General features: G+C 46.4%; 1 protein-coding gene across 5 annotated transcripts in view; it reads left to right on the top strand.

The window, feature by feature from the left end:
• The window catches only part of PALM2AKAP2 (PALM2 and AKAP2 fusion), a 515,750-nt gene that overhangs the window by 142,904 nt on the left and 360,492 nt on the right, over positions 1-12,354 (top strand). For all 5 annotated transcript variants that reach the window (XM_027964123.2, XM_027964120.2, XM_027964122.2 and 2 more), the window contains exon 2: positions 687-732. In XM_027964123.2, coding sequence (XP_027819924.1) covers positions 687-732 — 46 coding nt within the window. The remainder of the gene's footprint in view (positions 1-686; positions 733-12,354) is intronic.

Here is a 12,354-nt window from a genome sequence, read left to right as displayed (position 1 = left end):
CTAAGGCATGTGGGCAAGGCAGCCCTTCCCAGTGAGAAATGTCCCCATGTCGAGTTCAGGCTTTTGGCACGAGTCAGAAGGCAGGACGTGCTGGGGCCCGGCTTTCTACCTGAGGCCCTTGGGCTGGCTTCTGCAGGTCCCCAGTGAGCACGTGTCCACCTGGGCGCACGAACCCTGCGCCCTAGCGGCTCCCGTGCGCCCCGGGTGCCCACCCGCACGCGTGGTGCCTGGCCGCTCCTGGGGGAGTCCCCGCTCCCTGTGGCTACAGCCTGGGTGGCTCCCGCCCGCCTAGAGCCGCCCGGGGCCCGTGGCCGCGGGTCCCCCCACACCCCAGGGGCGGAGCGAGGCGCGGAGACGTCAGGGCGGAGAACGAGCGCGGGGCGAGCGCGCCCTCCCGGCGGCTGCCCGCGGCCCACGTCCCCGACTGGCGCGGCCGGCAGCCGGGAGATGCAGGGAGCGGCAGCGCTGGGGCGCAGCCAGGCGGCGGGCCGGGCGGGGGCCAGTCGCTGAGCCGGGCGAGCCAGCCGCGCGCACAGCTCTGCCCGCCACCCCCGGAGCAGATCCCCGTAGGCTTTCCCTGGGGTTCTAGCAAAGCTCCCCCCCGGGGTGCCCGTCAATCTCCTCGGGTGACTACAGCGTGTGTTTTGTTTTTCTTCCTTCTTCCCTCGCTGTGTGCCCTTCTCCAGGATGGCAGAGGCGGAACTGCACAAGGAGAGGCTGCAAGCCATAGCAGTAAGTCCACTTTCGTTTTATTTTCGTGCTCTATTGTCTGGGATGGGAAAGGACCCCGAGCACTGCGGGGCCGTCGACATTCCAGCACAGTAGCCACAGGACATGTGTTTTGGGGATAAAACTCTATCAAGGCTCAGCTACGCTGCGTTTTATTTTATAGTCTGTAGATGGAAAGCCCCAGGGCGCGCTTTGGGCTGGGGATTTGAATGTGGAAGATTGGCTTAGAAATAAGATGCTTGCTACTGGGCTTTGGGGAAAGACGAAAGAGAATCATGGGGCGGGAGGGGGGGACAATTCCTAGAATATTACCACCCTGTGCTCACTAATACTCTGACTTCAGATGCTGGAGAAGGCGGGAACGGTCACCAAAAACCGTGACTTCCACGCTCTCTGCAGAAGCTGTTGGTCTGCTAAGTGAAAAACCAGCAGTCCACTCAGCTGCCAGCCGCGCGGTAGAACCTCCTCCCTGAAACCGAGAGTATTCATTTTCCCTGTTCTGTTTGAAATTGACAAGGGCACTGGCACAGAGCCACCACCTTGGGTGAGAGGAAGGTCTGGGGACTTCTTGGAACAACTGGGTCCTGGGAATAATATTCCAAGAGAGCCTCCTTCTTATGTGTGGTTCCTCACCTATTTTCAGCATACAAAGGAACAGCCAGTTTGGGCAGAGTTTATGTGCACTCTCAGAAAAGTGTACCCATGCACATCTTGAGTATAAGAGAGCTCTCCAAGGCTGCCTACATTTGAGTGGTCCTGCCCCAGTGCTGCCAATGATCCACAGATGTGGTATTTTTACTAGAGCCACCACAGCTGGATTATATATTTCTTTTGCAGATGAAGGAATGATTACTACTGCTCTATGAAATAATAGCAATTAAAAGAGAAGCTATGTTAACATATTGGCATAAAAGAATCTCCAGACATTCTTCTACCTAAGTAAAAAAAAAATTTTTTTTTTGTCCAGGAGTTCCCTGGAAACACATATGAATTTGTTGGAGAAACAGTGTGTAATGTTTTGGAAGCAAAGTATATGAAAATGTTTTCAAAATCCTTTGGACGGATTCTTCACTGGGAAATGCACACAGGCTCTTCTTTTTCTTTTTAAAGAAGCATTTGATGTGGTCTCTGTGGCTCTGAGACCCTCTTTATCAAAGTCTTCAAATCTTAAATGTCTTGGAGACTTCACAGCTGAAGCGAGAAAGACGTTTGTTGGCATTGTTGAATGCTATAGCTTTTTTCGTCTGTTGGGCAATCTTTGAACTTGGTGTTCAGAGCTCAGGAAGACTCCCCCCCCCCCTCCCGCCCCACCTTTTTTCCCCTTTCCCTCTGAGTATGTGTATTTTGATGGTTAGTGAAGTTGTTTGTTTTCTAGAGTTCGTGGCCAGGCAGTGTGGCCAGTATGTCATGAACTGGGTAAGAATGGAGATATTCAGTTCTTGGTGCCATGTAGCTGGTGGATGTTTTATATAAACTGAATAATAGGCTGCTTTAACTGTCCATGTAGTGGCTGCTCCAGAGAGCATTCCATTGCTCTCATCAGTGGCCGCTGAAGGCTCCCAACAGTTGTCACATTTTCTGCCTTTGCAGGACCAGCTTGTCTGGATGCCTGAGGAACAGCTGGGCCTCATGAAAGGGCTCGCTTTCCAAACAGGGAGCCAGTAGCAGCTCACACTTGGGCCACCCTTTTCCACGTGAGGCTGGGTCATTCCCAGCAGAGGCTAAATGGATTTTTGAGAAGGGTCTAGCCAGCCTTCTGGGATTCTTACACCCGTGCAGTTGTGGAGTTGAGTCTGTCCTGTACTTGGGAAACTGTTAATAATTCTCATGAATGATTCTGCCTCAATGAACATATCTTAGTGCAGATTTTCTAACAGCAAATTAACTCTGTGTATGTGTGAGAGAGAGAGGGAACTGAGAGAAGGGGTGGAGGCACTTCTGACCATGTCAGCTGTTCTGTACCCTGCTTTGACCTAATGCATACTCTCCAAAGTTTGCAAACCCTGAGTCTGCATGCCACCTTCCTAGGTTCTCAGGGGACCCTCAGGAGCTCATGAGCCTGCTCCCAGAGCCTAGTCCTCCTGAAGTCTCTCTGGAGATTTGAAGGAGGAAGAGCAATGACTCTATCTCTTCACCAACTTGGGCACCTCTCCAAGAGGAGAGTCTCGTGTGTAGATTCTTGAACACTCTTCAGTCTATACCTTGGTCCTTTCATCTATAAAGAAGGCTCATGGGTTCTGCTCCAGGGACTGGCTGTAAGGTTTAGATATGGTGCAGGCGAAGGGCCTGGCATGCAGGGGCCAGCTGATGATCTTCAGCCAGAGGCATCCATTCCTGTCTACCCTGCTGCCTCGTCCTGTGAGGGCAAGAGGCAACATCTCTGAAACATAGTCTGAACGACCTGTATCCTCCTCTTTACTCAACTGAAGGCCAGGGCTCAGCCCAGCATCAATTCCACCGGCTGCTCAGACCCAGGTGCAGAGATATGACTGGAGGATTCAGCCATTCAGCAGGTATTTACAAAGTGTCGCCTCTTGGGAAAAAAGTCACAATGCCAAAAAGTCAGTGTCCCTGTTTCAGTCATCAAAGGGAAGACTTTACCCTTTGCACACTTAAGTTCTGAAACCTATGTCACATGATCATTGATGGGATTCCCCCTGCCACCTCCAGGGAATGAAATACTCAGAAACGATAGTGCTTTAATTGAATCTTCCAGTTGAGTCCAGAGACTAATCAATGAGAAAAGATGAATCTCGTCCTATTTCCTGCCAAAAGCGGAGCAAATCTTGACAGGTGTCTCTGCTCCCAGGCTCTCAGCAGTAGGGATGTTCCTGAAGCTGGAATTTTAGGAGAAAGCAAAATAATTCTGAGGCAGAATGAATGTGGGTTGTTATTCCAGGGAATAATGATACAATTGCCATTTATTGACCATTTTCTATTCAGCAAGGCCCTGTGTGTCATGCTTCTTTTCTTAACCTCAAGTTAATGGTTTAACATAAACAATTTCTAGCCAGTGGAAGGAGTACTTATATAAATAAGCACACAGGTGGAGCAGGTAAACCAAGGAGCTGTAGAACACTTTCTCAGAGATTTGAGCGGGTCGTGGAGATTTGGTATAATATAAAATCATGCAAATACTTCCCCATGAGCAGAAGGAATGTATTTACTTGTTTGTTGTTAATTTATGATTTATTTGGAACAGTTAGTAGAAGAAAGGGAAAGCCAACCACGTGAAGTTAAGTCAGTAGCCAAAGGCACCAACTCAGTAATAAGACTCAAGTGCATTTTTAACACAGAAGATGTCATTTAATCCTGATGAGCTGATGGGGGAAGAACGTCTAGATTATCCATGTTTTAAAGAGCCAGGATCAGAACCCAAATTGCAGGGCCTGGGAGCTTGTTTATTGACCACTGCCCAGAAATGCACCCCCCAGGACGGTGGCAGCTTCTTGAGCTCCTCCCATGAGCTCGCTGTGTGGGTGGTTCCGGCAGCCCCTGTGTGAGCGGATGAGGGAAAAGACTGATTCAGTAGCATCGGGAAAGGCTGAGACAACCCACGAGGCCACATCCTTTTGAGAGTCTTCCAGTGCATGGAAATACCTGCTGGAAGCTCTAACCAAGTGAGTAACCGGTTCTCTCGGGGAAGAAGCTGCAGTGTCTCAGTGCAAACCAGTTTTTGGGGGAGGATGTTGTTATGTCTGCATGTCACAAGAAGAGGGTCTTCCTTGGGCTCAGGTGAAGATAACTGAATGTTTCAGAGATTGTCTTGAGCAAAAGCCATCAGAGAGGTTCTCAGGCCATATGTGTTGAGGTGGCGCTCGTGGTCAAGAACCCACCTGCCAGTGCAGGAGATGTAAGAGACTCAGGTTCAACCCTTGGTTCGGGAAGATCCCTTGGAGGAAGGCATGGTAACCCACTCCAGTATCCTTTCCTGGAGAATCTCATGGACAGAGGAACATGGCGAGCTACAGTCCATAGGGTCACAAAGAGTCAGGCACAACTGAAGAGACTTGGCACACTCACAAGCTGCCAATCCAACCTACGCTGGCTTTTTAGGGTGTTTGGTTGCTTATTAAGAACTCGAACTCTGGAATAATAAAAACGATCTTTGGCATTTGTGTAGCACTTTACAATCTACAAAAACCTGCATGTATTACCTTAATTCTGATCTGTGCCAGGCAGGGCTCATTGTCTGCACTTTACAGAAGAGTATGCAGAGGTGTCTGGGCTCACACAATGAGAAGTGGAAGGGTTGTATCTCTTTCCTGACTCCTGATTCCTAGTATCGGTGGTGTGTCTAGCTTTGGGCGCGGGGTGCTCTGCTAAGGCTGAGAGCTGCCTCTAGGATCCTTCAACTGGGTCTGGGGGCGGAGGAGAGGGGGTGAGCTTTGGGGTATGTGTGCCAGGATGTGCCTCTGTGGAATCTGCCCTGTGGGGATTTCACTTTGGGCCCTTCTCCCCCTTAAAACACTCCCCCAGGGGTTGCAGTTAGTGGCCTGTGGCCTCCACCTGCTCCCATTTTCTGTCCTGAGAAGACCTGGATGTAGGTGGGTGGCTTAGGCTGGCTCTGCTCTGTACTTGCAAAGAGACAAGGCATTTCCTTGGTTTCATCTCTCAATGTTGTTCTTGCCTCTGAGCAGTAAGACCTTGAGTATCAGAGGTGGAATGTGGACCAAAAGCTCAGAAAACCAGTCAGCCTGCTCTGATCCAGACCACTTGGGTTGGCCTATCTGGCTCTGGCAGAAATCCTGGCTGCTGTTTGCATGGAATCCAGTCCAGCCTAGCTTCCCAGGTCAGGGATCCCTCAGAGGCTCTAGACACTCAAATCCAAGACTTATAGTAACACAAACTGTGGTTCTTGGGGAGACCATCCCTGTACATGTCCCCTATGAATCTCTGTCATTGGCAGGCAGCTGGTAAAAGGATGGGAGAACTGAAGATGCCAGCCATTCGTTTGTTCATCTTCTTCCACGTAAATGGTACCCTGCTTCTAAAAGTTCAAGCTACAGTTTAAAAAATGGTTTGCCCAGGACAGTGGTGCTGAGGAAGGATTTGACCCAGATGACTCTGCAGGACCGTGCAGTGGATAGGTGCCACTTGGGGCACATTCAGGGTCCTTGCCAGGTCTGAGAGTGCCAAGGCAGGCCTTACACAAATATGCCCAAGGGTCATACACCTCTCTGACCAGTTATTTGTACCTATGAGTGTTTCAAGCTTTAGCCTCTTGGGGCAAAGAGCAGTTGCTCTGGCAAGTGCCCTGTGAAATAGACCAGTCATCATTTTAAAAGCCAAGCAGGGGGCCTTGTGGGTTACGATTTGTCAATATTTAGAAGAAATCCAGGGCTCAGTAATAGCCCTTTTCATTTCTCTGGGGTTTTCCAGTGCTGTGGGGACCACCACTGTTGACCCTTTGAAGTACCCACATTTCAGCACTGATCCCTCTTGAGGATGCTGATCAACTTCCTTGGCAGTAAGAGTTGGTCCTCGTGTTGAGGTATTAACTGAGACAACAAGTGGCATTGATGCACAGACACAGTGGTCCCCAAGGCTGCCCATGCCTTGCAGTCTGGCAAGTAACAAGCATGGATTCTGGCCTCTGAAAGCCTTGGCTCATATCCAGCAGCCTTTCTGTTAGTATCTGTGTGACCTTGCTGTTCCCCGGTTTCCTCATCTATACGGTGGGGATAATGATAGTACTAGTCTCATGGAATTGTTTTGAAGGTTATTTGACAGGTTTCACGGGAAATACTCAGTGCAAGCTTACAGATATCACTCAACAAAAGTTTTCTTTTTATAGTAAGTGAATCAACAAATCATAACACATACATTTTTAAGGAGAAAATGGATGCAAAGTGTGAAAGATGAATTCTTTTCACCTCAGCTGGTGAATTGCCACACTGGGAAATTTCATGAATATAGTGACACCTTTGCAGTGCAGGAGGATACTAATAATAACAATGAAAAGGATTGTTTACAGTGAACAGGATTTGCAAGCTCGGAAGGACCTGGGAGCCAGCATGTAATATAAATGAGTGACACAGATTGAATGGGAAATTGTAAGGACCTGAAGAGAAGATAGCACTTCTCAGTGAAGGTACAGTTAATTTATACCAGGTGTGAACATGGGTCCTATGTTGTCGCATCCCCTGATTCTCAAGAGAAGCCAGAAATCTTCCTTTTTAAAATGTGAGAACTCCCATTTCAAAATCAACTGGCTTAAACAGTTTTTAAAAATTTGTGAATGAAACAAAATTTCTTTTGGTCCACGGGTTGACCTTTCATGACCTCCAGATATAGGTAGAGCTTTGAACTTGATGCTCTGCTTTCTTTATGCATGGACTTCTTTGGGTTTCATAAGGATGCTATGAAGTAGTACTACCTGTCCCCCTTAGATCTTTCATAATGTTACAAGAGCAGGGTGCATTTTCAGCAGGGCTTTCTGAGTTTGGTGTCCAAATGTTTGGATCATTGGGAAAAGTGCATATTTGCTATATGTTGATATTAAATTAGCTCCTTTTAACGACTGACATTATTATAACCCAAAATTCATGATGGCTTTCTCAGAATTGAGAGAAAAGCTTAACATACATCACCTTGATGTGGGAAATGCCACTGTCATAGAAGCATCTTTAACAAGATAGACAGGCCATCTAGTGGTTAAGCCCTTGCCTTCCAATGCAGAGGGTGCAGGTTTGATCTCTGGTCAGGGAGCTCAGATCCCATATGCCTCATGACAGAAAAACCAAAACATAAAAAACAGAAGCAGTATTTTAACAAACTGGATAAAGACTTTGAACATGGTCCACATAAAAAGTTTTTTTAAAAAAAGGGTAGGCAAATTTGAGCTGTCACATGTTACCAGGTGTTTGAGACGATTTTAATATATCAGCCTTGAATTACAGACAATGTAGGGTGACTCAGCTGGGCTCAGGACTTCTAATAATAGCAGCAGCTGCTACTGGACATAGACTTTTGGCCAGCAGTGGTATAGAACCGTGATTCTCAAACTGCAGTACATTAGGATCACCTGGAGGGCTCCTTAGAAACACATATTGCTGGGTCTTCCTCCTAGAGAGTTTGATTCAGTAGATCTGGGGTAGGGCCTGGGAATTGGCATTGCTAACAAGTTCCCAGGGTTTGCTGTTCCTAGCTGCAGCTGCTGTCCTAAGGAACACACGTGGAGTACCGCTGGTGAAGTGATAGAAGGCCAAGGGAGATGATGGCCTGGGTCTTCATAAGTATCACACACCCACTGCGACATGCCCAGGAGTTTGTGAAGTATGGATGTCTTAAAGAGATGAGATGGAATAAGAGACCAAATTCCAGTGGGCTATAGTCGATGGGGTTCACAAAAGAATTGGGCGTGATTTAGTGACTAAACAATGACAACAAACCTAGCTCAGTTGGAAAGTGATGTAGTTGTGTCCTTCTTACATCCATTGGCTGCTCAAGAGGAGATCTTGTTTGTCTTGGGTACTTGTTTTAATCTATTTGCTTGTGTGCGTGCTAAGTTGCTTCAGTCACACGTCTGACTCTTTGCAACCCCATGAACTATAGTCCTCCAGGCTCCTCTGCCCATGGGATTTCCCAGCAAGAATACTGGATCGGGTTGCCATTTCCTATTCCGGGAATCTTCCCGACCCAGGGATCAAACTTGTGTCTCTGGCGTCTTCTGTATTGGCAGGAGGGTTCTTTACCACTGAACCACCTGGGAAGCCCACGTGAAACGTGTATGATGCTCTAGATGGAGAAGTCCCAGAGCAGATCAGCCAGTCAAGTCTTGTAGCAGCCTCTCCAGCCTGCAGGCCTGATTCTCAATGCAGCTGCTTCTCACGTGGGCAACTCTAATAGGAGGCCAGGGCCGCTGAGATTCACTTACTAAATGATGGTTAGTGATTCTCCTAAGTCACTCTGTGTGCACGAGCCTGGCTTGTCATTGGCGTGTCAAAGAGGAGTTTATTCTCGCCAAGATGTCCTTCAATCTTCCCTCATCCTAATTGTAGCATCCATTGTGCGAACCAATGCTTCTTATTCAGATAGTTTCAGCCTCACCCAGGCTCTTAATTTGTCTTAAAACACAAAGCACAGAGGCCACACGGCACAGGATGAGACCTAAGAGAACACGGATGGGCTGCTGGGTGATGGCCGCCCAGCATGAGGAGCTTTGTAGAGGAAAGTTTGCACATGAGCGCTGTGGGTTTGGGCGAATACCGCACAGCTGAGACCTATTTCTGGCAGGAAATGCCGGCAGAAGCAGAGGTTTGTGGGGGTGGGGGTACATGTTGGAGCTGCATATGCCCTTGGTTAATGGGTATGGCAGTCTTTTCCATTAGTCTCATGTTGAATTAGAATCCACAAAAGGAGATTATTAAAGACACAGACAGACAGAGACAAGCCTTTAGTCTATTTACATAATGCTTGAACGTATATTAAAAATACTTTGGGGCCAGTCTTTGAGTCTAGTATCCATGTTTCTATAGCATCCTCTGAGCTTAGCTAGAAGAAGGAAATAGGGAACCTGGTCCCTTTCCCTTGCATAAAACGGGAGGGGGAAAGAAAAGCCACATGCGCCTCCAAGATAAAAGCCCTAGCAAAGGCTATAAGCCAGACCTCAAAACACATCTTCCAGCTCTTCGTTTCCCCTCTGGCAGCCTATTTCATTACCCTGCGGGCTTCCAGGCTCTTGACAGTCTGTGCACTAGCAAGATGTCTTCAAGGCATTTGTGAAACCTGCCCTTAGTTTTTCGCTGCAGGATACCGATTTACTTACTATTCTAGGTGGGTGGGATTTCTGCCCCCCCGCCCCCCCAGGCTTCTTCTAAATTATAACCAGTCATCAGAGGATTCACTTTATTTTTAAAGTCAGGGCTGAAACTTAAAACTTTGAGGGTTATAAAAAATGTTATTCTTAACAGAAAAACATAGGCTTGAAAACTTAACCCCTTGGTGGTAGCTAGGGGGTCCTCTTTCTCTGAGTTTGAGCAATGATGCCAACAATTTTTGAGACCAGTATATATCACATGGGGCTTCAGGCTTTGGACCTGTGATACATGTATGTCCTTATGTGATGGAGAGAGAAGCCAGATCTGGGAGAGGTACCTTTTGGCCAAGAGGCAAGCAGTCAATTCAGCGGCTCCCCTCTGTCTCCTGATTCATCTTTTTTTTTTTTTTTTTAAACACACGCAAAAACCGTATGGTTGAGGATCATCTTTATTGTTAGTGATATATTATTTTACCTTTTTTTTTGGCCACTCTGTGTAGCATATGGGATCTTAGTTTCCTGATAAGGGATTTGACTTCTCAGCTTGGGGTGATGATACTTGCTGCTTCTAATGGGTCAGGAAATGGTTCAAAAATTTTCTTGCCACAGTGGGACTGAGAGACATAAAGATTTGAAAAGTGGAAAAGCGTGTAGAGGTTCATCAAGAAGTTAAAAATAGAACTGCCATGTGATCCAGCAATTTCACTTCTATGTATATATTACAAGGAAACAAAATTACTGTCTTGAAAGGACATCTACACTCCCATGTTCATTGCAGCCTTGTTCCCAGTAGCCAAGAGATTAAAACAACCGAAGTGTTCATTGACAGATGATTGAATAAAGAAAATGTGGTATATCTAGAGTGGAGTATTATTCAGCCTTTATAAAGAAAGACATCCTGCCATCTGTGACTAACATGGATGGACCCTGGAGGGCATTCTGCTAAGTGAAAAAAGCCAGATACAGAAAGATAAATGCCTATAATCTCACTTATATGTGACATCTAAAAGAATATTGAACTTATAGTAAGAGAGGAGAATGGTATATACTAGAGGGTGGGAAGTGGGGGAAAGGGGAGATGTTAATCAAAAGTATAACTTTCAATTATAAATTGAATAAGTTCTAGAGTCCCGATATATAGCATGGTGACTGTGGTTAAAAACCATGTTACTATATACTTGAAATCTGCCAAGAGAGTTAGATCTCATGTGTTATCATTAAACACACTTAAATGGTAGCTGTGTAAGGTGAGGGATATATGAATTAGCTTAATTATGATCTTTATTTCCCAATATATAGCAAAAATATATTGTACACTGTAAATATAGACAATTTTTTTTTCAATCATACCTTAAAGCTAGGGTAAAATGATCTGTTAAAAAAATGATCTGGAAAGCTTGAAGTTAGTATGAGTGGCCTTGAAAGGAAACACTGCTTATCCAGGAAACACACACACACTATAGGTAGTGATAAGCCCATCATCTGACTGCTCATTTTTTTTTTTCCAGCTGGTATGTAGGCAGCCGTGTTCATGAACAGTGAAATCTGAGCATATGTGTTTAGAATTTGGTGCTGGTCATCAAATACAAGTTGCAGCAAAACCCAAAAGATATTTAACAGTAACTGAGATAGGTCTTTCTTTGGAGGGAATGATGCTGAAGCTGAAACTCCAGTACTCTGGCCACCTCATGCGAAGAGTTGGCTCACTGGAAAAGACTCTGATGCTGGGAGGGATTGGGGGCAGGAGGAGAAGGGGACGACAGAGGATGAGATGGCTGGATGGCATCACAGACTCAATGGACGTGAGTCTGAGTGAACTCCGGGAGTTGGTGATGGACAGGGAGGCCTGGCGTGCTGCGATTCATGGGGTCACAAAGAGTCGGACACAACTGAGCAACTGAACTGGACTGAGATAGGTCTGTGGGGATGGGTCAGAAAGCAGGGCAGGTCCTGGGAGGCTAGCTGTTGATATACTCTCTAGGTTGTCAGACAAAGTGAAGTAAGTAAAAAAAGGAAAAAACAAATATTGTGTATTAATGCATATGTATGGAATCTAGAAAAATGGCAAAGCAGAAATACAGATGTATAGAACAAACTTATGGGCCCTGAAGGGGGCGGGGGGAATGGGATAAAATGGAAGATTGGGATTAACATATATTCACTATTAACAGTCTGTTGAGGGCTTCACAAATGGTGCTAGTGGTAAAAAACTGCCTGCTGGTGCAGGAGATCAAGAGACACGGGTTTGATCCCTGAGTCAGGAAGATTCCTCTGGAGAAGGTCACGGCTACCCGCTCCAGTATTCTTGTCTGGAGAATCCCATGGACAGAGGAACCTGGTGGGCTATGACCCATAGGGTCACAAAGAGCAGACACAGCTGAAGTGACTTAGCATGCATGCATAAAATAGATAGTAAGAACCTACTCTATAGCTCAGGGAATGCTACTCAATACTCTGTGGTGACTTAAATGGGAAGGAAATCCAAAAAAGGGGATATATGTATATATAAAGCTGTTTCATTTGACTGTACAGTAGAAACTAACACAGCATTGTGAGCAACTATACTCCAATAAAAATTGATTTTAAAAAGAATATACTCTCTAACTCTACCAGCTACTAGAAATAAGACTCTGGCAGCCTGATCACTCCCCGTCCTTATTCACCCAGGAGTGAGGATGATAAATGTCTGATCAGCATTGGATCTGATGGCCATGATGAAGAAGTGCTGGGCTTGACAACACAGAGGAGGCTAAGGTGAAAGTAATTTCAGTTGCTCAGTCCCTGCCTGCTCTCTTTCCTTCCTGCCATCATTGCTTTCTGTCCTGATGTATCCTGGCCTCTAGAGGAGTCCAGTTCTCATCTGC

The sequence above is a fragment of the Ovis aries genome, chromosome 2 (assembly GCF_016772045.2).
Source record: "Ovis aries strain OAR_USU_Benz2616 breed Rambouillet chromosome 2, ARS-UI_Ramb_v3.0, whole genome shotgun sequence".
NCBI lineage: Eukaryota > Metazoa > Chordata > Mammalia > Artiodactyla > Bovidae > Ovis > Ovis aries.
Note: the sequence above shows the minus strand (reverse complement) of the source record. Positions and strands in the feature narration are given on the sequence as shown.